Source organism: Dermochelys coriacea, chromosome 1 (genome assembly GCF_009764565.3).
Source record: "Dermochelys coriacea isolate rDerCor1 chromosome 1, rDerCor1.pri.v4, whole genome shotgun sequence".
In the NCBI taxonomy this organism is placed as follows: Eukaryota; Metazoa; Chordata; order Testudines; family Dermochelyidae; genus Dermochelys; species Dermochelys coriacea.
The window spans coordinates 250,759,368-250,786,993 of record NC_050068.2 but is presented as its reverse complement, the minus strand read 5'-3'; the positions used below and the strand labels follow the sequence as shown (position 1 = coordinate 250,786,993).

Sequence of the window (27,626 nt, the reverse complement as noted above, 5' to 3'; positions counted from 1 at the left end):
GTAGTATTCAGAGGCTCCAAGCAGTACAAAGGCAGAGGAAGAGACAGTCCCTGTTCCTAAGGATTTAAAGTCGAAATAGACAAGTCACATAAATATGATTATCCCTAATATTGGGAAACTTGAGGCACAGAGAGAGATGGAGTGATTTGCCCAAGATCACCCAGAATTTGTGTGGTAGAGCCAGAAACAGAAACAGATCTTCTGAGTCACAGTCCAGTGCCCTAACAAGACCATCTCCCAGACTAGGTATCTCCTGCTATTGCCTATGAGTCATGCTGGACAAAACTGATGATGCTATTGTCTGGACAGTTCATGTGGTTCTATGTATATACTATATTTTATTTGTATTATCCATTTGTAAAAGTATCCAGAGCACAGGGGTGCTTAGGATAAATTCAAAGCAATCAACAAATGAAAATACATAAAACAACAAATTCAGATGTGCTTTCCTAACACACACTAGATTTCTGCCTCCTGTGGAAGACCTCTGGGAAGGGGCTAAAGAGGAGAAATACACTAGGAGAGTCCTCTCTGGTGGGTAGGGTTCAGGACCTGCAAATATGAGTGGCAAGACCCCTTCCCAAGGCCATGAATCTCAGGCATCTGCGGGAAAGGGCAAACTTTTCCATGCAGAGCCTGGAACCATCCCGCAGGGGCTACTGAAGCCACAGTGGCTAGGTCCCTCTGTGGTGTACCCAGTTTGGATGGAACCCAGAGGGAGGTAAAACAGGTGTGAGCTCTACTGTCTCCTAAGGGGAGAGAAGGGGAACAATGCAGCAAAGAGTGTTGTGTTCTAGCCCGTCCTACCCCTGGAAACCACAGAGACACTTCCAGAGGGGGTTCTGTGTGAGGTAGGGAAGGAGATCAATGTTACTACAGGGGTGGCCTACATGTGGTGGGGGACTTTTACAGATGTGGGATAATCTGTCTCCCAGATGTGGGATAATCTGTCTTGTCCTATACCTCAATAGTTAGAAATTGACTTAAGCCTTGAAGCAAGAGGTTTTAAATGCCTGTGTATGCATTTAATATCCACGTCTGCGTAGCTGAAACTCTCCATACCTAGCTAGTGACACACAAAGGGAAAGCCCTGAAGATGGCTGCTCTGCTACATCCAGTCAAAATGAAATCCACTAAATAGTTTTGAAAAAAAACTAGCAAAGTTCTCCTGAGTTTTCAAGTTCATGTGTCATTTTGGCTTTGGCAAAATCAAAATTCATGTGGAAATCAAGCACTACAATATACCTCAAACTGAAAAAAGGGAAAACACCATTTCCACATTCACACAGCACTGACTATTATCCCCTTTTTACAACTGTGAAAACTGAGGCACAGACTGAGGTAACTTACCTGAGGTCACACAGCAAGGCAGATGCAGAGCCAGAAAAAGAACCCATCCCCCCTTAACTCCTACTCCTTTCCCTTCCCTTTGTCCTCTGCTACTCTCCAGAAGCTACGTTTGCTTCAGCAGCCCTGAAATGCACCCCACTAGCTGGTGTTGTAGTCAGGAAGCAGGATGCAGAAACAAGTTTATGTAATAAATATTAGTGACCTAAACAGACAAGTGACCTCCAATTATAACAAGAGAGTTATGGGATTAAGAAGACGGGAACCATGATTTAGGAAATGAGGATGGTGACAATCTGTAATTAAGGGGCAGTGGTGTCCAGGGCCTAGAGTAGGAGACTGCTAGTCAGAAAACTAAGGACCAGATTGTCAAAAGAATTCAACTCCCAGTTAGGCACCTAAATGAAGTTGTTGGGTTCTTAGCATTTATAAAATTCTGGCCACTTCATTTAGGTGCCTAAATGAGAACTATTGAGCACTTGTGAAGATCTGGTCCTAGGCCTTGATCTTGCAAAGAGCTCTGTGTGGGCAGACCCATGTGGAGGTTATTGGATGACCAGGGTCCTAGTTTTTGGTTCCACCTTTGCAATAGAATTTGCTGTCACTTAATCTTTCTGTACCTCAGTTTCCTCATTGGTATAATGGGCATATGGTTACTTGCCTTTCTTTGTAAAGTACTGAGGAACCACTGGATGAAAGATGCTTAGAAAATAAAGGCTTTACCTACAGCATATGTCAATGTGCTGATAAAAAATGATTTTGAGGACTGGCATTTCCCCAGCAATAACTGAGGGAAAGAGATGGACCTGTTAAAATGAAAACAGGAGGAGGGTCTTTACCTGTCAGTCTCCATAAGTAAACACTTAGCTGATGTGGTTCTTTAAAAAGAATAATTCTGAAAGCAACAAAGTATGTTTGTTTTAAATGCAACCTCTAAATATTTACACTGCAAAAACTGGATTTAAATGGGAAGAATGGACTTAAAAAAATCCCCGGAACTTTTGTCAGAGAAACAGATTGTGAAATGCCTAGAGGGAATAGAAGATTTATTTGGGGGGGGAGTAGGAATTTTCCATGCTATTGTAAAATATCAGCTCAAATTATATGATCCCCACAGCCAGTGAATTGCAAAGCTTCAGTCAGCTGCCTTTTTTTTTCTTTTCTGTAAAGAGACAGAGAGAGAGAGGGAGACAGAACTGTTTCACCAACTTCTGTTGACTGTTCCTTTTTTCTCGTGATTGAAATGTGTTGTTAAACAAGATCCCACATAATCTCAGTAGAGGGTTTCTCTCTCTCTCTCTCTCCTTCTGGGAAACTGCGATCAGTGCCATCGGTATTTGATTATTTGCAAACTCCCTTTGCTTTTTTTTCCCCGTCTCCCCCTCTCTGTCTCTGTCTCGCTCTCGCTCTCGCCTCCAATGCAACTTTTGCAGAAACCCCCAACACACACAGACATGTTGAGCTGAGAGCTAGGGGGATCGGCTGAGTCCCCCCTCCCCGACCCCAAGTCCCAAATCTGGGGGGGGGCCTCTAATCACCTCTCCCCCCTCCCTTGACCTGTCCACTGTGCATCGACCCTCCCCACACCTCTTCCACTCCCTGCTCCTTTTTTTGGTGGTGTTTTTGTTAGATGGACAGGATCAAGGGTGGATTTTTCTGTCTCCCCCCTGATGAAGTGAGGCGGTGATGCAGGAGGCTGGCAGCTTCGACTATACGGAGAGACACAGGCTCAAGATGGCAGATTTGTATTGAGTTTGGGGGGTTGAGATCTCGCTTCATTTTTTAAATGTTTTAATATTTTTTTTTGCCATGAATAACCCATTCTTGCACCGATGGCCCCTATGTACGAAGGTAAGGCAGCTCTGGGTCTTTTATTTCCTTCCACCCCTCCCCATCCCTGTCCTTTGGCCATCTCTTGGCACCAGGCACCCCTCACCTCCCACCAAAAAAGAGAAAGAAAATGACCACAGATCTGAAATCAACATTATAGCATAGCTCGTTGTCGCTGCTGTGAGGTTCAATGTATGTCTCTGCCTTTTAAAAAAATTAGTATTCTTAGTATTTGAATGGAGGTTGGTTTTAATTTGCTTTCCATTTCTTCCTTCCGTCCACCCATGATTGTCTGTAAAATTCCTCACCCCCTCTTTATTTTATTTTATTTTATTTTATTTTGATCATTTCGGTCCGTGGTCACGAAGGAAATGGGTGGAAAAGTCCATTTCAGTGCCGAGCCGAACAATGAAATTGACTAAGATTGCCCTGTAATTGCTCTCTCTCTCTCTGTGTGTATGTGTATATATATGAAATGTAGTTTAAATTCAAGGGCTGAACACCCTATTGCTTTAGCCTATACTCCAGAAAGCATTTGCTTTGAGATTTTGCTGATCAACTATATTTTTAGGTTAAAAAAATAATAGCGTATCTAGGCATATATGTCAGGAAAAAATTCTAGCTGCAGACTGTCAGTTCTTTCAGTTTCTAGTTAAATCCAACCGGGGATTGCAGTGAAAATTGAAAGTGAACTTAGTTGTTTTTTTTTTTTTCAGTTTTTAAATCTCTTTCTCTCTCTCTCTTTAGGACTCGTGTTTAAATATAAATCCAGCTTAATTTAAATCACCTAGCGTTGTATTTATGTCCTTCCTTTCCGTCCCCGTCCCGTCCCCCCTTTCTGGTTGAGAATTGGTTAGAGAGCATTTATGTAAACTGGATAGAAATCCTCAGTTTATTTTATTTTATTCAGAAATGTCTTGACGATCGATTTATAGCAAGGGAGATTTTAAGGTCTGGCAGGGGAAGAGGCATGCGGGAAGCAATACTTTATCTGTAGTGCGTCTGATAAAACTTATCTGAGAAGAAAATCGAGTATTAGTTGGAGTGTTCTAAAGGAACCAGCTTTCCTGACAGTGTAAAGTTACCGATGTGTTTATTGATGGCTAGGATGCTTCAGGGTGGTTTACAATTGTGGGGCCTGTAAATAGTCTGAACTCTAAAATAAACAAAGGGGATTGTTTGAAGGCAACACAAATAAGTATTATTCCAGTCCTTTCTTCCCTGATCCTGAAGAGCATAGGTTTAATGTAGCCATTATTTTTTTCTGCAGTTTGACTAATGAAAGGCAAAAGCAATAGATCTGCTGAAAAAAGAGAGTGTGCGAAGCAATGAGGGACATTTATTATTAAACTGTATCTGTAAAAAGGGGCTACAGTCAGTGCTGGAACTGTCTGGGGTGTTGAAATGAAATGAAATAATGTTTCTCTTTAAACACCTCCTGAACTCGCCCTCTGCTGGACGGTTAAGGTCTGGTTTAGAAAAGAAACTTGCCACTGAATGAAGAACTGTTAGGAGCAGGCTTTGCCCTTTCAAGGGAAAAGAAGTGCCTCTATTTGGAAAACCTTTCTTTTGAAATGCTCACGTTCATGGTTGGATGTGAGGCTTGTGACAGCAAGATGCTAACAGAAATTGCTAGAGGCAAGTAGGTGCCCATCCTGCTCTGGCATTGCACCTCTATCCTGACCTGCTGTTCCTGTCCTGATCTCCATATTTCCCAGCTGTGTAAGGGCATCCAAATCTTTACCTGCCTCACTTCCCTGCTAGTCTAGATTTGGGGCCCCACAGATGGTAGCACTGCCAGTGCATTTTAATTCTGACCAAATCAGTTCCCTGCTATTCCAGCGCTGGACTCCTTACACAGCTAGTCCAGTGCACTTTAGGCCTGTCTTACATCACAGTGCCTGCTGTCCCTGTCCTGAGCTTCTCTGCAACAGAGTCTACTAATCAGGTTGGATTATGCAATGATTTTGTGATGTGGACTAAAATCCACTGTGGGGTAGGATGAATCTTCCAAGATCATGTTCATTTATGATGTCCCCCAGGTCTCCAGAAGAGGAACATTTAGCTTACAGTCCCACTCACCCTCTTGATCTGAGGATAGAATAATTAACAGTGTCTGTAGGGTAGCGTGAACATGATTTTTACCTTATCTCCTTTGTGGAAAACTGAGCTTATTTCTGTAAATGTTTCATTAAGCCTTCTTTCTGCAAAAGTGCGTGGCACCATCTCCAATTGAAATATTATAGGAAGATTGAGTCAAATGGACATCAGCCTGGTGGGAGCCAGCATACTGAATTCTTCTCTAGATTCATGGTGACGCATTGAGGCTTTTAGCGGGAGTTTAGCAGTTACTGCACTCTCACGTCAGCTGCTTCAAGGCACTTGGGTGATTGAAAAAAAACCCAACAACCTATAAAGAAGGCCTGTTTGGAGCCATCTATAACAGTCTTGCAGCAGGGAAGGTCCCACAGCAAAACTTTGCAGCCTGTTAAGACATCCCAATCCTTAAAGCTGGAAAATCTGCAATATCCCAACTCTCAGGAGTCCACATAAGGTACAAAGGAGGTTGAATTTTGCATTAAAATAGGTTTGTGGGTTGGACTGTTTTTAGCGGGGGGAAGGGGGTTAATGGATATGCTGTCCTCCCTAATAGTCATGAGAGTTCTTCAGAGTTCCCTGACACATTATAGGGCAAGGATGGAAACTTGTACTTACTTGCATGTGGAATGTGAATCTAATCTTAAAAGGAGAGTGTGTGGTTCTGGTCTTTCCTTCCTGAAATGATAGTCTGCATATCACAGGCTCTCTTGAGCCTTGCTCTGGAGCATCAGGTATATTTAGGCCACTGATGGAAGCACAATTGTAGAGGTGCTGGCTCAATGCTGTAGTACGTAACCACTCCTCTGTTCCTATTGTTTGACTCTTGCGCTGTCAATGGATTACTGTTGTAACACACATACCCCCCTACACCACTGCCACCACTAAAACGGACGATGGAATATGTGAGAAGATATCTTTCCCAGCAGTACGGGTTTGAAAGCAAGGGGTTCAAAAACATGTTGTTAGAAAATGTGACACCTTAAAAGATTTATTAAATGATTCCAGTACATCTCTGTTTAAGTGAGCTATGTACAAAGACCCTTCTGAATACTTCGGTGCGTGCTCTGCGTGACGATACTAAACTGCTGGCCCAAGTAGCAGCTCTTGTGAGCCAGACCGTGCATAATAAATAAATACATAGGATGAAATCCTGGCCCCAGTGACACCGAGGAGAGTTTTGTCATTGACTTCAGTAGGGTCAGGATTTCACCTGCCACATTCCGTTCTCCAGCCTTTCCTGTTCTTTTTCCTTTTTAGAACTGAAAGGGTAAAATGAAGGAAGTAAAATAGACCGAGCAGAATAAAAATAGAAAGGCAACTAAAACTAACATTCAGCACCTGGTTTGGATTTGAGTCACTTTAATCTTAATGGAGATTGGAGAACTTATTGGGCTAACTGCAGGAATCACTGAGTGAGGTTCTATGGCCTGTGTTATGCAGGCGGTCAGACTAGATGAGCATAACGGTCCTCTCTGGCATTAAAAATAAGTTGTCCAGTTTTGGAGTTGGTGTTAGCTGGTGTAGTTCCCCTGGCTTCTGCAGAGCTCTCCTGAGTCACACCAGTGGAGCACCTGGTCCCATGACTCTGAAAGAGGATGGCGCCTCACCCTATATCGACCTTTCTGCTCAAATCAGTTGTGATACTCTTGCTGGGTGAAATTCTGCCCTGTGCAGAGGTCAAGCGCAAAGCCTATGCACCACTGAAGTCCCACTCAAGCCCTATTTTAAGGGTGCATAAGCTGGACTTAAGTGGTGCACAGACTTTGTGCAGCCTTCTGCATAGAAGTGAATTTCACCTGCCCTTTCCTGGGTGGTTCACCAGCACCTGAGATTGGCAGCCGTCAGAGTACAGCATAAAGGGGTGTTAGTTTGCTTTAACCTTTATTTTTAGAATGATTATTACCACCTGTTTTGGTGTTATGCTGTTGTGCTTTGCTTATTACTTATCTTTGACAACTTTGTTGCAATTTACAGTCTATTATTAGCAACAGTGTCAGTAGTTTTATGTGTGGGTGGCTTATAGAATTAATATCTGTATTTTCTGTAAATTCTACCTAGCCACTACAGGGACATTGATGGGGCTTCATGGTGGCAGAAAGGTTTCCCCCAGGGAGCTCTTCGCAGGATCAGGTTGTTGGAGGCATGAAATTCTGACCTTGAACATGTCTAAGGTCAGATCCTATTTAACTGGCTAGTGTTTTTCCAGAGCTTCTGGGACAGGCACTTTACAGAGGCAACACGTGATCATTTTTAATGGTTAACCTCTGGCACTTTGTGAAGGGCTTTGCCCCAAAATTCTGTGCGCTGAGATAATAACTGAATGAAGCTTCCTGTTTATGAGGTAATAACCATCACCTGAGCTAAATCAGTGCTGGGATGAAAGGCACAGGTTTTTATTAGCTCAAGAGATGGTTGTTTCCAAGATAACAGAAAATCCCCTCCAGTTATAATTATTGTTGTTGTCATACTGAAATGTCTAATGATTAAATATTATTGGGATAAAATGGGTGAGAGATGCTGTTTTATTTTCGGAAATGAAAGAAACCCTGTAAGGGCTAGGATAGTGCAGGCAGATAGACAATGTGTTCTGAGGGGAACAGCCGCTCAGAATGCAGGAATATGCATACTGGCCACATTTCAGGCTTGGGCTGGCTCCTGCATGGGCTTACACATCAGCTTAAATTAACAGAAGTGACAAACCCCATTGACTTCAGTTGGATTTCTCACCGTGCATGTACAGAGTTAAGCACATCCATAAGTGTGTGCAGCATCAGGCCCAAATTTGAAAATCATGGTCAGTTTGCAGAATAGGGGCTTAGGTGCCTAAAGGTTTAACTTGGGCAAGTCACTGTCCCTCCCAGTGCCTCAGTTTCCCCATCTTTAAAATGGGGATAAAGATAGTGACCTCCTTTGTAAAGCTCTTTGAGAGCATGGATAAAAAATACTATATAAGAGCTGGGTAGTATTATTATTCATTATTTTAGGCATCTCAATGATTGTCCTGATTTTCAGAGGTGGTGAGTATCCACACCCCAACTAACTGCCATGGATATTTTGAACGCTCATCACCTCTGCAAATCAGGCCACTTGGAGACTAGGCTTGGATCTAGGTGCCTGCTTTTAGTTATCCAAGTTTATAAGTTTGGGCCACCACACAACGCTGGTTTTCAACCGTTGGCATATGGTAGCTGTGGAGAACCTCTCTGGTGATCTCCAGAGTGAAGGTTTTTGAGAGCCAAGCCATTATAGGATTGGGGTGTTGGGACTGGAGGTGCGTCCTTGTGAGTTCTCTGTATCTCACAAAGTGGTCCCCCACATGAGAAATTTGCAGAGCCCTCCATTCTTATGATCACTGAAAACTGTAGTTCACATGTGAGTACAGCATCCCTGTGTTCAGACTGGCAGAGACTATTTCACTTCAGGATGAGGTAGCATGGACCAGTGGTAAGAGCAGGTGTCTGGGGAGCTGGTTTGGTGTGTGACCTTGGACCTGACTGTTAGAGTAGGATTTTCCAAAAGCGCTTGGTGTTGGCCTTACTCTGCTTCTATTGAAATCAACAGGTTTCTATGCAGTAGAGTTAGGCCAAGACTGTGAGTTTTGAAAATTCCACCCTTAATCTATGGCCTTAATTCAGGAAAGTACTTATATATGTGTCAAGCTTTAAGTACATGAACAGTCCCATTGACCTAGACTCTATGCCTTAGTTAGTCCATTTGTAAATGGACCACTCACTTTTACTAAAGAATTTGTATACTGTAAGTTCAGTGTATTACTATTATTATTGCTATCTCTTATTGTTGCTCTAGTGGAAGATTTATTTACTTTATCCAGCTCTTTATTAAGGACCAGTCCAGCTACAAACATTGCTGCATAACAAAAAGAGAGAAGTAAACCCTAATTAGAAAAAAGGGTCTCTTACTTATTTATATACCTAAATATGGATTTAGGAGCCTAACTTTAGGCATCCTCTTTTGAAACTGTTGGCCTAAAAATTATTTCAGTTTTTTAACCTTTCTAAAAATCTACATTCAGACCAAATGATAACATTCCTCCAAGTCAGCAGCTGCTCAGTTTGTGTGTATATAGCATAGAAAAAGCAAAGGCACTTTATTTCCTGTGAGCATTTACAGCTGACCAGTGGAGAGTGTGAGCCCAATTCTCCTCTCACACCAGGGTAAGGCTCCGATTCATGAAAGCTCTTGAGCATGGGCTGAAGCGCCATTCCTGAATACGGATGCTTTTCTGAACTGGGACCTGAACTAAGAGTAATTCCATTAAAGCTAGTGGAGTCACACTGAAGTAAATGAGCTCCCTGTGTTCCAATAGCATGGTGTGAGGGACATTTCCGGATCCACACTTACAACCTTAGAGAATCAAAAGTCAGGGTTAAAAAGAATAAATAAACCCTACTGTTTATTGGTATAATAATAATAATTAATAATAAATTCCCACTGTGCACTTGTATAGTTCTTTACATGTTCAAAGTATTTTATAAACTGGTTGACGAATCCAGGTTAATTTCAAGCCAGTGGAGGAATGTCTGCCCTGGAAAATGAAGTCCTTTACTTATCTACAATGTGGGTACAAAATGAGCAGCAGCACTATGAACTTCCCCATGCCCAAGCTTCTCTAGCCAGTTCTTGGCTTGATTCTGATCTCGCTTACACCAGATGTAAATCAGCAGTAATGCCACTTAAACCAATGGAGTCACACCGGTATAACACTGCTGTAAGTGAGTTTAGAATCAGGCCCCATAGACTGAATTCTGAAGTCAGTGGGAGTTTTGCTGAGTTGAGGACTACAGAATGTAGCCCTGTATTTTTAAGGTCTCCCCAGCAGTTTGATAATGTAGCAGTGTCTGTCAGGTTCCACTGAACGGGCCATTTGATTAGAAAAGCTGATCACTGCTTTTAATCACGCCCCTTTATCTTCCCTGCTCAGCTTCCAGTGTCTGCATTGACATCTACCTGTAGAAGAAGAAAGGGTAAAGAGATCACTTAAGGCTGCCACATTTAAAATGTGATAAAATAGTCACACCACAAGGTGATGATGTTCTGTCAGACCCAATGATATTCCAGGATGCTTGGCAATCCCAGAAAACTCAGGAGGGCAGCAATGTTTCCTGTTCATTACAGTCTTTACACTTAAGGGGATTAGCAAGGTTTGGTCATCTGGAATAACTTTTCCACAATGCATAGCTCCTCACTGAACTCCTCTAAAGACTGACAACTTTACAGGGACATAGTGGCTCATGCCCAAATTTCACCCCCCATCAAAATATCAGCTTTGTTTCCCACTGTGCTCTCCTGATCCTGGAAAACAAGGGAAAGGCAAATAGGTTCATGTAAAATAGGAGCCAAACCTTGGTCCAAAACTTGAACAAAATTCATTTAGCAACTTCCCTGTCCTGTTATTTTTCATTTTTGTACTTCCAGGCATTTCCTGGCTCTAGCTGGGAATGGAAGCAAAAGGGATGCTATTGCATGAGAAATTCCATTCACGGGAGATTCTCAGTCCAATTCCACATGATCAAGAAGTTCATATAATCCTGGTAAACTCTGGTGAAGTATTAGAATTTTTGGAGGTTTAATTGATCTGATTCCTAACACTGAAATTCTTGGGGTTCCCCCATCACTACTATCAGCCACTCCAAACTGAGGGCTCAGACACAGAAGCAATTCAAATAGACCCACTGGAAGACCCCTACAATCCCTGAGTGCTGAATTTTTCTACAATTTTATGTCTGCACATAATGTGGCAAAGGCACGTGTGGCTGTCACATAATCTCTCCTTTCCGTCTGTCCGCCCCATTCTCATGATCCGGCCAGGTGATTGAAATGTATAAAAATCTAAAGGTGCATCCAGTGTGTGTGTGACTTAGTAAATAGGTGTGCCTAGCATGAAAGCTGGATGGCTTGACAGCATTGGTCCCAACATTCTCTTTTCTCTAACATCAGGTCAGCTGTACCAATGTATTTGCCATTGTATCAATGAGGCTTGCCTAGGAGGACAGGAAAGAGTCCTTCTTGCTTATCATTTTAGGTTAGTGAGTTTATTGCTATTGGATGTAATCCACTTGTTTTTTTCATAGATTCCAACGCTAGAAGTAACCACTCTATTCATCTAGTCTGATTTCCTGTAAAACACAGGTCACAGAACTCCCCCAAAATAATTCCTAGAGCAGATCTTTTAGAAAAACATCCAATCCTGGTTTAAAAATGGACAGTGATGGAAAATCCACCACATCCCTTGGTAAATTGTTCCAGTGGTTAATTGCTCCCATTGTTAAAAATTTATGCCTTATTTCCAGTCTGAATTTGTCTAGCTTCAACTTCCAGCCATTGGATCATGTTACACGTTTCTCTATTAGATTGAAGAGTTCATTATTAAATATTTGTTCCCCATGTAGATACTTATAGACTGTAATCAAGTCATCCCTTAACCTTTTCTTTGCTAAACTAAATAATTGCGCTCCTTGAGTAGATCATTCCGAGGCATGTTTTCTAATTCTTTAATCCAGTGATACTCAGAGTGAGGCTTGCAAGCCATAAGTGGCTCTTAAATGTGTCCCTTGCGGCTCTTTGCAGCACATGATATTAAAACACTGTGTGATTTAATTATTAACCAATCTAAGTTATTAACCAATCAGATGCTTTTACTATGTTATTAATCAATTGCAGTTGATAAAATAATAATATTTGGTCAGTCATTTTGCCGTGAGAATAATATATTTCCCCTGTCATACTGTTTAAATGTGAATATATAGTACTATAGTAAATGAAACAATGCATTCATACTACTGTGGCTCTTTTGGATAATGTTGATTGCTAATTTGGCTCCTGAACGACTGAAGTCTGAGTATCACTGCTTTAATCATTTTTGTGGCTCTTCTCTGAACCGTCTCCAATTTCTCAACATCCTTCTTGAATTGTGGGCACCAGAACTGTACACAGTATTCCAGCAGCAGTTGCACCAGTGCCAACTATAGAGGTGAAATAACCCCTTTATTTATATTCAAGATTCTCCTGTTTATGTATCCAAGAATTGCATTTACCATTTTAGCCATCACACTGGGAGCTCATGCTCAGCTTATTGTCCCTCATGATCCCCAGATCTTTTTGAGAGTCACAGCTTCCCAGGATAGAGCACCCATATCCTTTAAGTATGGCCTACATTCTTTGTTCCTTGATATACACATTTACATTTGACCATAGTAAAATACATATTGTTAGATTGCATCCAGCTTGCTCCTAGCAATTCAGATTGCTCTGTATCAGTGCCCAGCCATCTTCATTGTTTATCACTCCCCCAATTTTTGTGTCATCTGTAAACTTTATCAGTGATGATTTCATGTTTTTTTCCTGGTCATGAATGAAAATGTTAAATAGCACAGGGCCAAGAACCGATCCCTGCAGCATCCCAGTAAAAACACACTCGTTTGATGATGATTCCTCATTTACAGTTACATTTTGAGACCAATCATTTAGCCAGCTTTTAATCCACGTACTGTGATCCATGTTAATTTTATATCTTTCTAGCTTTTCAGTCAAAATGTCATGTGGTACCAAGTCAAATGCCTTACAGACATCCAAGTATATTAAATCAACACCATACCATTATCAATCAAATTTGTAATCTCATCAAAAAAAAGATATCAAGTTAGTTTGACAGGATCTATTTTCCATAAACCCATGTTGATTTGCATTAATTATATTACCCTCCTTTAATTCTTTATTAATCAAGTCCCAGCCGCTTCATTATCTTTCCCAGGATCAATGTCAGACTGACAGGTCTATAATTATCTGGTCGTTCCATTTACCCTTTTTAAATATTGGCACAATGTTAGCTTTCTTCTGGAACTTCCCTGGTGCTTCGAGACTTATTGAAAATCAACGTTAATGGTCCAGCGAGCTCCTCGGACAGCTTTTTAAAACAACTTATCTGGACCTGCTGACTTAAAAATATTTAACTTTAGTAGCTGCTGTTTAAAATCCTCCTGAGATACTAGTGGACTGGAAAGAGTGTTAGCATATAATATTAGTACATCACTTGTTTCCCTCCCCAAAGTACAGAACATAAATATTTATTGAACACTTGTGTTTTTCGGCATTATTATTGGTAATTCTGCTATTTCTGTATAGTAAAGGACCAATACCACTGTTAGGATTCTTTTTGTTCCTAGTATATTTTAAAAACTCCTTATTGTCCTTAACACTGCTGGACATAGATTTCTTCTTGTGTCCTTTTTCTTCCCTTATCAATTTTCTATAATTGCTATCTTCTTATTTATATTCATTACTATCAACTTCCTATTTCTTCTGTTTGTTGTATATATAAATATTTTATTTTTTTACAGCTGCCTTCACTTGCTCACTAAACCATGTTGGTTTTTTAACCAATATGGCTTTCTTCCTCGATTGTGGCTTTTTGGGCATCTAGTAAGGTAAAGTTCTTAAAAAATTCCCGATTATCATTTACAATTTTTTCTGTTAAAATTCTTCCTCCCAGATGATTGGCTCATCGTTGTTTTCAGCTGGGTGAAATTGACCCTTTTAAAGCACCAAGGATATATATCCCTGGTCTGAACTATATTCTGCTTGCACCAGTCAAGGTCACTGGTTGGTTTGAACTAGAGTACATAGTGGATTCTCTGGAATTTGAAGTCTTTAAATCAAGATTTGAGGACTTCAATAACTCAACAAGAGGTTATGGGCCTACTACAGGGGTGGATGCGTGGGTGAGGTTCTGTGGCCTGCAATGTGCAGAAGGTAAGACTAGATTACCATGATGGTCCCTTCTTGTCTTAAGTCTGAGTCACTTGTACCTAAATTACTATTAATTTCTAGTGCTGTGACCAGTTCCTCTTTATCTGTCAAGACAAGGTCTAATATAGAATTCCCCTGTGTTGGCTGCAACACTTTTTGAGTTAGGAAATTCTCCTCTATAATGTTCAGAAAGGATGTTTTAGTACTGGGTGCATGAGATCTCCAGGATATGTCACTCATATTGAAGTCCCTCAGGATAGCACGTTTTTCCCTACACATTATAGATAGGTGTCAAAGGAGCTGGTCATCCTGTTCCCTAGTGTGATTTAGCAGTTGGTAGCAGACACCAACTAACACCCCACCTTGCGCTTATCTGTCAGGACATTGACCCATAAATATTCAAGAGCATTTTCTTCTGAGTTATTAGTGACTTGGAAACAGGTTCGGCGCTTCTTTATTTATTTCTGATTAAAGATCAAAAGGACCCATAAGATGGCAGCCAACCAACAAGATCCCTACCGATCAGCCATATTGTTATAGGTGCATTATGGCAGCACTTTTGACGGGAGTTCTGGAACACACACGGTGTAGTGATGTGAGGGAGACCCAGCCTTAATCAGTGAGACTGAGAGAATATCCTGCACAAGGAAACTTGCAAAGAATTTCTGAGAAAAATTATTTTTTGAAAATGCTTAAACAGCTCTGCACAGATGCTTTTTGCTTCTTGGGGTAAAAACTGTAAACACCTTTTTATTTTGAAAATGATGGGCCAAATTCTATTCCCAGTTACAGTGACATCAGTGCCACTTGTTTGTTTATTTTCCATTTCACATTTGCTGTTCCTGGAATGTCTCCTGCTCAGCAGCTATTTGTAGGTGTCTTTTTCTCTCCCATTATAATGTACCTTTTCTTCCTGTTCAAGATATCTATAATCCTCTCTTTGTGACATCATAGTTGTTTCCGTAGCAACAGATTATGATACTAGAACAGAGGATAATGTCAAACAGGAGGAAGAAGAGATAAATTATGGTGTGTGTGTGTGTGTGTGTGTGTGTGTGTGAGAGAGAGAGAGAGAGAGAGCATGATTATATATTCCCACATATATTCCAAGGATGCGGTCTGTCTGATTTCTTTTCTGTTTTACTTTCCTTTGAAAGGTAGGAACCCCCCGTTCCCCGCAGTGGGTAGCACAATATATGCACATTTATGGGTCAGCTCAGGTCTGGTTTGCTGTGCTTTATTCTTGATACCAGCGATAGCCTCTCCTGTGTGTCTCCTGAAGGTGCATCTACACTATGAAAAAATGGAAGCATAATTCACCACTGATGCAGCTTCACAATTATTATTACTATTTGTTATGTGTATTACAATAGCAGCTAAGGACGTAAATCAAAGGTAGTTGGGCTAGGTAACGTACACAAAGAAGGCAAGTATCTTTCCCAAATAGCTCATAATCTCATGTCAGAAAGGACATAACAGGTGGCCATATCAGACAAATAGGCTGTGTGTGGTTGGGAGGATAAGGCAACAGAATGAACAGTGTTAGCAGAAATATAGACATCTTACTAGTGGTAGAAATGGTGGAAGTTTCAATGTAGACAGGGCTCAGATATTTTTACCACCAGCACTTCTGGTCTAACCCACTAGGGCAACAACAGTGGTAAATATGTCTGAGATCTGTCTGTACTTTAGCTTTCACCCGTGCTATTGCTGATGGAGTTGCACTGGTGGTGAATTAGGGGTACCTGATTTTTGGCAGTATAGATGCAACTTTTGGTGGCTCAAGAACGTTACCTCAGACATCATTTGGCCTTGCCCACAATGTGATTGAAACTGCAGTAGTAATGTCTGTGGTGTTCTCTACTTCCATGGATAGAAGGGATGGTCATGTGTTTAAGGCTTGATGCTGGGAGTGAAGGGCATTTAGCCAGGTGCATTATGGTCTTTTTTTTAACCTTCCTGTGAGGCATTTTGCACTGATGGATTCCAAATACAGAATGCTGTCAGAGAAGGTCTTAATATTTTGAAGCAGGCCTGCAAAATGATTTGCCTTCTCCCTCTAAGCGCAGTCAACTGCTAGTCACCATTATCAACCCCACTATGCAAAAGACTGGCCTCAGAAGTTGGGGGGGAAAGTTGGTAAGAAGATTCTTGGGACATGTCCCTAGCTTATTGGATACATTTTACATTGAAAGCATGTATGTGATCTTTAGATTCCCCTCCACTCAGTCTAACAGCCAGCTCTGGGTGCTGAAATAGCCAGACCAGTGGTCTGATTGGACATGGCAAGCCCTATGTGACACTCTCATTTTCCAAGCAATGGTGTATAGCAGGGATGGCCTAACTGTGGTCTAACTGCAAGCCACATATGGCTCTTTTACCATTAAAGTGAGCCTTGCAAGCGCGCCCCCCCATTCTCCGCCTACCAGACTGGGTGGGTGGGGAGGAGAGCTCGGGACCTCTGCCTTGCAGTGCGGGGCAGAAGGATAGAAGCTTCTGTCCAGTGGGAAGGGGGGCTCAGGGCTTCAGCCCTGCAGGGCTCACCTGCCAGGGCTCAGAACTTCAACGGGAGTGGTGCTGAAGCCTCAAGCCCCGGCTCCTGGCAGGTATGCTCTGGCTCTCAAACTTCTAAAGATTGTTGTATGTGGCTCAGAGGGCCAATAAGTTTGGCCACCCTGGTGTATAGTCTCCGTAGGCCAACATGTAGGCAGTCAGATACCACAGCAATTAGTGCAATATAAGAACCTGAATAGGATAGAATGTGGCGACCACTGCTGCATTACCATTCTTAATCTCTCTCATGTAAACTGAATTATTTGGGAGGAAATGGGATTCTTTTCATCTTCAGGCTCTCTGTGTGCATCTCAGGAGCATGACAGTGACACAATTTACTTAATATTTCAGTCGCCTTTTACAAACCATAACTAACTAATCCTCACAACACCCCCCTGATGAGGTAGGTCAGTGGGTACTATTATTATTTCTATTTTACAGAGACTTTAAGTGATGTTCCAAAGGCCACATAGTAAGACAGTGGCAGCAGTGAGTTTAGACTTCTGGGATGCCTGGTTCTCAGCCCTGTGTTCACTCTACTAGACTACACCACATCTCGGTGTCTTCTGAACTTTGGGTCAGGGATCTGGGATGCCCATAACATCTGGGAAGGACAGATTTTGCTACCATGTTGAATGATGGGTTTTATTGAGCTGTTAGAGTGGAGAGGACAGACAGGGAGTTGAAGTGTCTCAGTCTGTGTGAAGTGTAGTCAGGGGTTAAAGTAGTTTGGAGTGTACCTGAGCACAGAGCACCTGACTGGGAATCAGTGGGGAGGACACCTACATGGGTCACAGAGAACACAGGTTTACATTGCCAAGTCCCAAAATTGTGACACCCCGCATTTGTGGGCTTCTCCTCATGGGTGGTATTTTAGACCAGTAGGGCTGGTGCTGAATGTCTGTGGAGGTTGATTTTTTTTAATTCCAATTTTGATGAAAGCAAGTAAACAAATTGGCTTAGTGGTGTCGGGGGGCATCAATACATGGGGTTCAAATTTGGGGATGAAACATGGTCCTTTCTTTCCTGGTGAAGAAGACAAGGCGGGGAGTGTGGTGGAAGCAACACTTCATATCACTCTCCAGGCAGCCCCCTCTGATTGAGGTTGCTGATGAGAGCAGTTGACAAGCCCTGGAGGGAGCTCTGTTTCCGTAAATCTCTACTGAAGCACTTCCTATGCTACGAGTGCCTATCCCATAGATTTAAATATGCAATACAATATAATGTGAAGGGCTGCCCATGCATAAATCAGTAACTGCCAAACCCTACTGACTCCCAGCCCCTAACCTCAAAGCCCAAGAAAAACCACAGCCTTTTCTTCATGCCCAATAGGTTAGGAAGACCAGGCTCTGGCAGACCAAGAGGGGAGTTCCAAGCTCCAGGACCCCTCACGGAGAACACCCTGCTAGAAACCCCCTTTGTTTATAGTGCGAGAGCTCTGGCTGGAGCACCTTTACTGGACTTATTTCAGCTGTGTCAGTAGGACCAGGTCCCAAGCAATATTGGTTAAAACCAACATATTGAATTCTACTTATTGCTTATTGACCAGCTTACTATTTTCATTGCTCCCACCATGTGCAACTCCATTTAATAAGCAGGCTATGTTGTGCTGCACTAACCTCCATGTCTTGGTAGTCTCAAGATGTGGTTGCCTGTAGAATACATGACTCCAATCAAATCTCCAGGCGGTGACAACCATGGCAACATCTTTGCATAGGAGGAAAGGTTGCACCTTTCTCGCCAGACTTAGCAGAAAACGATCGCTTCTGGCCACAGTCACTACATAGGCACCCAGGAGCAGCCCAGGATTTAACAACACACCAGAGTCACGTATCGTGTGACAAATGGGGTGTCGGGCTCACTCAGGCAGGGGGGAAAATCTATGTTCCATCCACTTTTCTGGCGGCTTCACCAACCAGAAACCTGCATCCCCATAAAACTCTGGCTGCTTCACCCACCAGAAACTTGCATCCCCATAAAACTCACTCTCTGCCAACATCAGACTGTGTTTGTGCTCTGTAAAGGGGATTCAGTCGTCTTATACACCTGCTGTAAAGTAGCTGTGCAACACGACGGAGAAGTTTGTAACCCAGACTTGAGACGATCCCATTGGTGGTGACCATTTTTTTTCTTGCACTGTCATTTTCTCATTGACTGGAAAGGGAAGGATGTGAGTTCCTGGAGGATGAAGGCTGGCAGTTTCTTATAGCCTGAATGCTGGAGTAATCGGAAAGCACATGTGAGTATGAAGGAGAGGAGAGGATGCTCTGTGTGTGTGCAAGAACAAGTGACAGTAAATATGTAAGGCCGTGGCAGGGAGTGTGGGGCACGGGGCATGGAGGGTTCTATCAGCTTTGTATATGGAGGGAAATGTGTGCCTGATTCTCATTAGGATCTCTTTATACTGCACTGTCAGTAAACTACATTTGAATCCACATTAAAAAGTGCTAAAAAAGAAAGTGCCAGAATGCAGGGCACCAGGAGGCCTGGCAGGGGAGCAGGGGGAGCAGGGAAGAAGATAGGGGAAGCTGGGGGAGGCCCAGAGGAGAAGAGGCTGACTCCCCTCAGAGCCTGTCCTGTCCCTACCTCCTCACTATCTGTGCCCATCTCCTGCTTTTCATGGGGGGGCTCCCATATTCCCCTCTACAGTTCTTCCTGCAGCATCCCCAGCTCCTTCCTCACTGACCCACCACTGAGCGATGCCCCTGGGTTCAGTAGCGGCACCTGCTGGCTCAGGGGACGCTCTGCAGCTGGGGAGGGAAAAGAGCCGCTTGGCCCTGGCCCAGCAAAGGTACTGGAACGCTGTTCTGGCTGCCCAAAAAGGTGTCATCATGGCATTCCTGAGCGTTCCAGCACAACTCAAGCACTCACGTGAAGGCCCCCTTAGGCTGTCAGCATGGTGCAAAAAAGTCTGAGTGTAAATGTGAATCAGGCCCTCAGTATGTGTACGTGAGGCTCTGTCAGGATGGGAATTTGTGTTAGTGTGTTTGGTGACTGTATCAATGTGTGCACCAGACGTGTGAGGTTGCTTCAGAGTTTCTTGCATAATGACAGGTTTCAGAGTAGCAGCCGTGTTAGTCTGTATTTGCAAAAAGAAAAGGAGTACTTGTGGCACCTTAGAGACTAACAAATTTATTAGAGCATAAGCTTTCGTGAGCTACAGCTCATCCGATGAAGTGAGCTGTAGCTCTCGAAAGCTTATGCTCTAATAAATTTGTTAGTCTCTAAGGTGCCACAAGTACTCCTTTTCTTTTTTCAGAGTTTCTGTGTGTTGGGAGTGAGGTTAGTGTGTTTATGTAGAGGGGTGTTGTGATAGTGTGTGTGAGAATGGCTGTGTGTGCCTTGCCAGTGAGAGCCTTCTTCAGGAGTGATCTGTAATCCTGGATCTGACAGTTCATCTGGCCTGCAACTTCCACAGCCATAGGACCCCGCCCACTGCTCTGCTGATGCATGTCAGCCTTCACCATTGGCATCCCTGTGATGCCAGTTCTGGGGTTCTTCTACAGCTCTGCTAATGCGCCCTTCACTATTTCAATCCCGGACCAAATCATGCCAATCATACTGAGTGCAAAGATAGTTCAGTGATATAGACAAATGCAGTATCAGTTAGGGGATCAGCATTTATCTATCCATGCATCCACCCATGCCATGCCATGCCCTACCATGCCATACCAGATCAGACCAGACCAGTCACCATGGTAGCTGAAGTAAACCCATTCCAACAAAGGAGCTGTGTCTTTTCCAGAACACTTCTTAGGCCTCTGAGCCATCATTATGTTCCAGTTCCAATGTGGATAGTCGCATTGCATTGGCAGTGTGTCCTGTCTCTGGAGTTGCCCCCTTTAGGATTGGGTTTGGCCTTCTACTCGATCCGATTTAAACATTTTTCCTCTTCTTCTGAAATCATTCCAGTTTCCCAGAGGAGCACACAACTCATTATCAAGTCCTGCATTTCCTCTAAGCTATGAAAGATTGAAGGGATTTCAGGCAAAGGATGCTTTACAGGGGGATGTCTGCTTTTTTCCTGCTGTTTTCCATCACACACAGAGCCTGGGCTGTCCTTGCCAAAGAGGCCCTGAACTTTGAAAACAGTGTGGGGAGAGCGAGTGAGGAGATGATGGTGTATGAGTGAATGGCAGGGTAGAACTGGTTTTCAGGTGAGATCCCTGTGACTTTTGATACCGGGAGCAATAAAACAGATGTTTGTGGTTGCACTGGGCGTGAGTGGGGGGAAAATGTGTGTATGTCATTTGGCATTGCTGGAACAAGTTGCAGGTCATCGATTTTCAGTTGCATTTAATTATGTCCCTACAGCAGCTGTCAACAGCTAGAAAGTTCCCTTGAATGCTTTGCAGATGCAGTCAGTAGTCCTGTCCACCTCACTCTCTGTCATTGCATTTGTTTGAAAAGTGGCCTGATCTTTTTCTTTCCTTTATTCCCATCATATGTTTTGCAATGTTTCTGTGGCTCATTAGCACAATATTCTCTCACTCTCTCTTAGGGTATGTCTGTGATGTGATAAAAAATCTGCAGCACCGAGACTCAGAACACAAGTCAGCTGACTCAGGCATGTGGGTTCAGGCAGCAGGGTTGAAAATTGCCATGTAGACATTCAGGGTATGTCAAAACTGCAATTAAACATCCGCAGCTGGCCCATGTCAGCTGACTCGGCTTGCAGGGCTTGGGCTACTGGGCTGTAAAATTGCAGTGTAGACATTTGGGCTCAGACTGGAGTCCAGGTCTGAAACCTCACAATAGGGCAGGATCCCAGAGCCTGGACTTCAGCCAAGCCTGAATGTCTAAACTGCAATTTTGCAGCCCCACAGCCCGAGCCTCGTGAGTCCTAGTCAACTGGCACATGCCAGCCGCAGGTGTTTAATTGCAATATAGATATACCCTCAGGCATGGGCTGGAGCCTGGTCTCTGAGACCCTTCCCCTTTGCAGGCTCTCAGATTTTGGGCTCCAGCCCAAGCCTGAACATCTACCTTGCAATTTTATAGTTCTGCAGCTTGAGCCATGCAAACCCAAGTCAGCTGACCCAGGCCAGCCACAGCCGTGCCATGGGTCTTTTATTGCAGGGTAGACATAGCTTTTCTCCGCTAGCTTGGTTGAATGCCACTGGCAGCCAGTCACTGTAAAGTATATCAGGCGGTAGGAGGAGACAGGAGGAAAGGGGAAGCCTTGTGTCTGGAGATAGGGGAGTGTTAGGGGGTGACATTCTTGTTCCCCAGTGCACGAGCCATTAAAGCAATAGCTGAGAGTTGCCCTGTGCTCAGCATGTGTGTGCATTTGTAGGTATGGTACATTGCACAGCAGGTTTGGTGGGAAGGGTCTGCCAGAGCCTTCTCTGTTACTAAACCCCAACTCAAACAGGCCTTTTCAAGTCCCAGCCCGGAAGACACCATTTAAAAAAAGTTGCTAAAACTAAAGTAGCCCATTATTATTATTATTTTATTTGTTTGTTTATTTGTTTATTTATTTATTAAATCACAGCAGAATAGGCATTCTCAACCAGTTCTCCTCCTTTGACCCCACATTCAGCCATTCATGACTGCTGCTCTTCAGGTGCACCCTGTGACAGTTTCTATAGCACTGTATGACTGGCACAGTGCCTTACTGGCTGTTTCTGGCATCTATGGCTTGTTGTAGATGGCTGAGCAAATCTACCCCAGCAGAAGACTCGACACAGAGAAAGCAAACAAGCTCCCAACCCTCATGGACAGCCAACTGGAGATGCACAACCCACAGCTTGGGAAGCAGTGAGGTAGATGTGAGGGCCACGCCATTCTGCCCCATTGCTCCAGAAGCCACTGGGATTACTGGGGTTTATTTATGATTTTATTTGATTGCAGAACCAGGGTTTTGCAGACAGAAAATGTCTCATCCCCACCTTCAGGGGTTTTCAATGTAAGTGATAAGGACATTGCCAAAGCATTTTAACACATCAAGAGAGAGCTTCTAAACATCCAGGCATAGATTTCTAGCCCATCTAGGGTTTTCATGGCAATGAACTGTGGAAATGCATTCGCCAAGGGACATAAAGGACTCAGACTTTCTAAATCCACTGATTTTCAATGGGAGTTGGGCACCCAACTCCCATAGGCTGCTGAAAAAAAATCAGCCTGTATGTATAGAATTGAGTGTGTGTGTGTGTGTGTGTGTGTGTGTGTGTAAATTTACTGGAAGACTCTAAAGCTATAGGGTTCAGGGGAGAGTCTGGGAATGTAATCACTTAGTAAACTGGGCACAAGCAAACAATATGTATTTTAATATGGCTAAATGTAAATATTTATATCTAGGAACAAAGAACGTATGCCATATTTAGGGAGACCAGCTGTCCCGATTTGATAGGGACAATACCAATATTCAGGGCTTTTTCTTACATAGGTGCTTATTCCCGCTGTCCCTGGTCCCAATTTTTCACACATGCCATCTGGTCACCCTAGCCATACTTACAGGATGGGGGATCCCGTCCTGGGTAGCCGTGACTCTGAAAAAGATTTGGTGGATAATCGGCTGAAAATGAGTTCCCAGTGTGAAGCTGTGACCAAAAGGGCTAATGTAATCCTTGGATACATAAACAGAGGAATCTAGAGCAGGAGCAGAGAGCTTACTTTACCTCTGTATCTGGCACTGATGTGACCACTGTTGAAACACCTTGTATGGTATTCAGAAATTCAAGAAGGATGTTGATAAATTGGAGTGGGTTCAGAGAAGAGCCACGAGAACGATTAAAGGGTTAGAAAACATGCCTTATAGTGATAAACTCAAGGAGCTCAATTATTTAGCTTAGCAAAGGAAAGGTTAAGGGGTGACTTGATCACAGTCTGTAAGTACCTACACAGGGAACAAATATTTAATAATGGGCTCTTCAATCTAGCAGACAAAAGTAAAACATGATCCAATGGCTGGAAGTTGAAGCTAGACAAATTCAGACTGGTGTAAGTGTGTATCAGTGAGAGTAATTAAGCATTGGACCAACTTAACAAAGGGTGTGGTGAATTCTACATAACTGATCATTTTTAAATCATGGTCTGTTATGAAGAAAACTGTACTCATTTGTTCTCCATGTCCACTGGAGGAAGGACAAGATATAATGGGTTTAATCTGCAGGAAGGGATATTTAGGTCAGATTTTTAGGAAATCCTGTCAAGGTAGTTAAGCTCTGGAATAGGCTTCCAAGGGAGGCTGTGGAACAGGTTGGACAAACTCCTGTCAGGGATGGTCTCAGTTTACTTGGTCCTGACTAACTGCAGGTGGCTGGATTTGATGACCTCTTAAGGTCCCTTCCAGACCAACATCTCTATGATTCTATGACTAGCCAATTAGATCACTCCTATTATCCAGCCCATCTGTATAGATTTAGCTATGTATGTTACTATATTTATCTACACAGTGAACCTCTCTCTCTCTCTCTCTCTCTCTCTCTCTCTCTCTCTCTGTCTCCCCATCCCAATTGCTTCTCTCTGCTGGCATTAGCAATGGACACAGCTAGTTGGTGGTAGCAAATAACACCCCCCGCAGATTCCCTCCCTGCAAGGAAGCCAGCCTTCTACAGGCAGCTTTGCAGTTGCAAGGGTGCTCAGACAAGTAGCTCCTCACTCCCCTCTCATGCCCACCTCCCCTTCCCTCCCCCAGCCCCCCACAGCTGCTCTTTACACAGTCACTCCCTTCATCTGGCACCCGTGCAGCCACAGCTCCTGACCTTGGCTGTGGTGCCAGGGCCTGGAGTTGCTTGTTTGTGAGAATACAAGGCTCAGTCCGTTGCTGGCACCAAGCGCTCTTCAGCTTATTGATAATCACCCCTGTCTTGGGCTTGTAACTTGTCTCTTTTCATTCTTATTTATTTATTTATTTGTAATGACTGTTCTTTGAATTTTTCAGCAAAGGAATTTTATAGACAGCAAAGAAAGAACCTTGCTGCAGAATTTAGGCCACACCCTTAGGTCTGGGCCCCAGTGAGTTCTGCACCTTTTTCCACCAGCTGAGGGTCTGGCTTCTCCTGTTCATCTCATTTCCCAGGACTTTTGGGACCTGTAGCAGTCAATTTATTTTACTTTAAAGGCTCTTCATTTATAGACACTTGTGCTGTTGCTTTAGGAGAAACATATGGAAGAGAAACTAGGCAGGCCTAGCTTTGGAGAATGGAGGCAGGAGGTGTGCTGAATTACTGGTGAGTTGCTTCGGAGGCTGACTTGTAGTTTTAGGAATGTGTGTGATGTGGGAGTGCGTGTATGTGTGCCTGTGTGTATTTGGACTAGGGTGACCAACTAGCAAGTATGAAAAATCGGGATGGGGTGGGGGGTAATAGGTGCTTATATAAGACAAAGCCCTGAATATCGGGACTGTCCCTATAAAATAGGGACATCTGGTCACCCTAATTTGGACAGCTGTAGTGGGAGGAGCCTGTAGGCTGCTGAGAGCCTCCTGTGACATCCTGAATCCCCTCAAATCTCATCAAAGTCTGTAGGAATTGAGAGCCATTGACATCTTCTCAGGATTTTGTACTATGTGTCTAGAACTGGAGAAGGGATCATAGGTGACTGTTGACCTTTCTAGGATGACAGATGGTTTATTAACCAAGGCTAAGAGAAAAACACAATCTGAAGGAGATGGATGTAAATCCTGAATCCTGTTTGCGTAAGTGCATTTCGTTCCAGTGTTAAGGAGATTTCTCCTTTCCCTAACTATGCACTGACTTCACAAAAGTGAGAATTTAGTTTGGATTCATTTGGATATAATTTTGCAGTTTGGTCAAGGGAGGCTTTCAGTTTCTATTTTGCACATTATTTTGGGAGTGAAGATGAAGACTTTGGAACCTCCTGGAACTAGAGATCTTTGGATTTTTTGTCTTTTATATGTTATCAGAAAAAAAAAACAGCAGAGGGGACTAGTTGTCTCAGGGGAGTGAGAATATGGAGTATAGGCCCTGGTCTACACTACAAGTTTAGGTCGAATTTAGCAGTGCTAGATCGATATAATCCTGCACCCGTCCACACAACGAAGCCATTTTTGTCAACTTAATGGACTCTTAAAATCAATTTCTGTACTCCTCCCCGATGAGGGGATTAATGCTGAAATCGACATCGCCGGGTTGAATTTGGGTTAGTGTGGACGCAATTTGATGGTATTGATCTCCGGGAGCTATCCCACAGTGCTCCATTGTGACCGCTCTGGATAGCACTCTCAACTCGGATGCACTGGCCAGGTAGACAGGAAAAGCCCTGTGAACTTTTGAATTTCATTTCCTGTTTGGTCAGTGTGGCGAGCTCATCAGCAGAGGTGACCATGGAGTCCCAGAATTACAAAAGAGCTCCAGCATGGACCGAAGGGGAGGTACTGGATCTGATTGTTGTATGGGGAGATGAATCCGTGCTATCAGAACTCTGTTCCAAAAGATGAAATGCCAAAATATTTGAAAAAATCTCCAAGGGCATGAAGGACAGAGGCTATCACAGGGACTTGCAGCAGTGCCGTGCGAAACTTAAGGAGCTTAGGCAAGCCTACCAAAAAACCCAAGAGGCAAACGCCTGCTCGGGGTCAGAGCCCCAGACATGCCACTTCTATGATGAGCTGCATGCAATTCTAGGGGGTGCCCCTATCACTGCTCCACCCTGTACATGGACTCCTGCAAAGGGGGAGTCTCACGGAACAGGGATGAGGATTTTGGGGACAAGGAAGATCATGGGGAGGGGGAGGTTGAAGATAGCGCACACCGGGCAAGTGGAGAAACCATTCTCCCTGACAGCCAGGAACTGTTTATCACCCTGGATCCAATACCCTCCCAACCCTCCCAACCCGGGCTCCTGGACCTTGAAGGCGGAGAAGGCAGCTCTGGTGAGTGTACCTTTGTAAATATAATACACGGTTTAAAAGCAAGCGTGTTTAATGATTAATTTGCCCTGAAGACTTGGGATGCATTCACGGCCTGTACAGCTACTAGAAAAGTCTGTTAACGTGTCTGGGGATGGGGTAGAAATCCTCCAGGGACATCTCAATGAAGCTGTCCTGGAGGTACTCACAAAGCCTTTGCAAAAGGTTTCTGGGGAGGGCAGCCTTATTGCGGTCCTCCATGATAAGACACTTTACCACAGCAGGCCAGTAGCCGTAGTCTGGAATCCTTGCATAAGAAAGTATGGCAGCGTGTGGTCCCGGTGTTTGCTGGCATTCAAGCAACATCCGTTCTCTATCTCTCTGTGTTATCCTCAAGAGAGTGATATCATTCATGGTCACCTGGTTGAAATAGGGAAATTTTATTAAGGGTATATTAGAGGTGGCAGTTTCTGCTGGGCTGTTTGCCTGTGGCTGAAAAGAAATATCCCTGCTGTTAGCCATGCGGTAGGGGGTGGGGTGAAGCGATCATCCCAGAGAATTTAGTGTGGGTGTGTGTGTGTGTGTGGAGGGGGGGTTAGGTGGGTTTGTTCTGCATGTTAACCTGAAAAATTCAGCCCCTCCTTTTAAATGGCCAATGTGTCTTTTTCAATTTTAATCTCCCTTTTTTTCCTCCAACAGCTGCAAATGTTTCAACGCTGCAACTAGTATCTCCGTCCCAGAATCTAACACAGATAAGAAGGCGAAAAAAACACACTCATGATGAAATGTTCTCTGAGCTCATGCAGTCCACCCAAACGGAAAGAGCCCAGCAGAATGCGTGGAGGCAGACAATGGCAGAGTCCAGGAAAGCACAAAATGAACGCAAGGACAGGAGGACGCATGAGAGGATAGATGGCTGAAGCAACAGAAGAAGTGGCCGCAGGGTGATGAGAGGAGGCAGGATGCAATCCTGAGGCTACTGGAGGATCAAACTGGTATGCTCCAGTGTATGGTTGAGGTGCAGGAAAGGCACAGACCGCCACTGCAGCCCCTGTATAACCAACTGCCCTCCTTCCAAAGTTCTATAGCCTCCTCACCCCGGTGCCCAAAAAGCGCGGGAGGGGAGGCGGGGAGCTCCGGGCACCCAACTACTCCACCCCAGAGGATTGCCCAAGCAACAGAAGGCTGGCATTCAATAAGTTTTGAAATGCAGTGT

General features: G+C 43.7%; 1 protein-coding gene across 2 annotated transcripts in view; it reads left to right on the top strand.

Moving 5' to 3' along the window:
• The first annotated feature begins 2,622 nt into the window (after positions 1–2,622).
• The window catches only part of HIPK2 (homeodomain interacting protein kinase 2), a 179,765-nt gene continuing 154,761 nt past the window's right edge, over positions 2,623–27,626 (top strand). The window contains exon 1 of one of the 2 annotated variants that reach the window (XM_038401791.2): positions 2,623–3,198. In XM_038401791.2, the coding sequence (XP_038257719.1) occupies positions 3,180–3,198 (19 nt within the window). In that variant the 5' untranslated portion in view covers positions 2,623–3,179. The remainder of the gene's footprint in view (positions 3,199–27,626) is intronic. The other variant, XM_038401769.2, reaches the window with a different exon arrangement.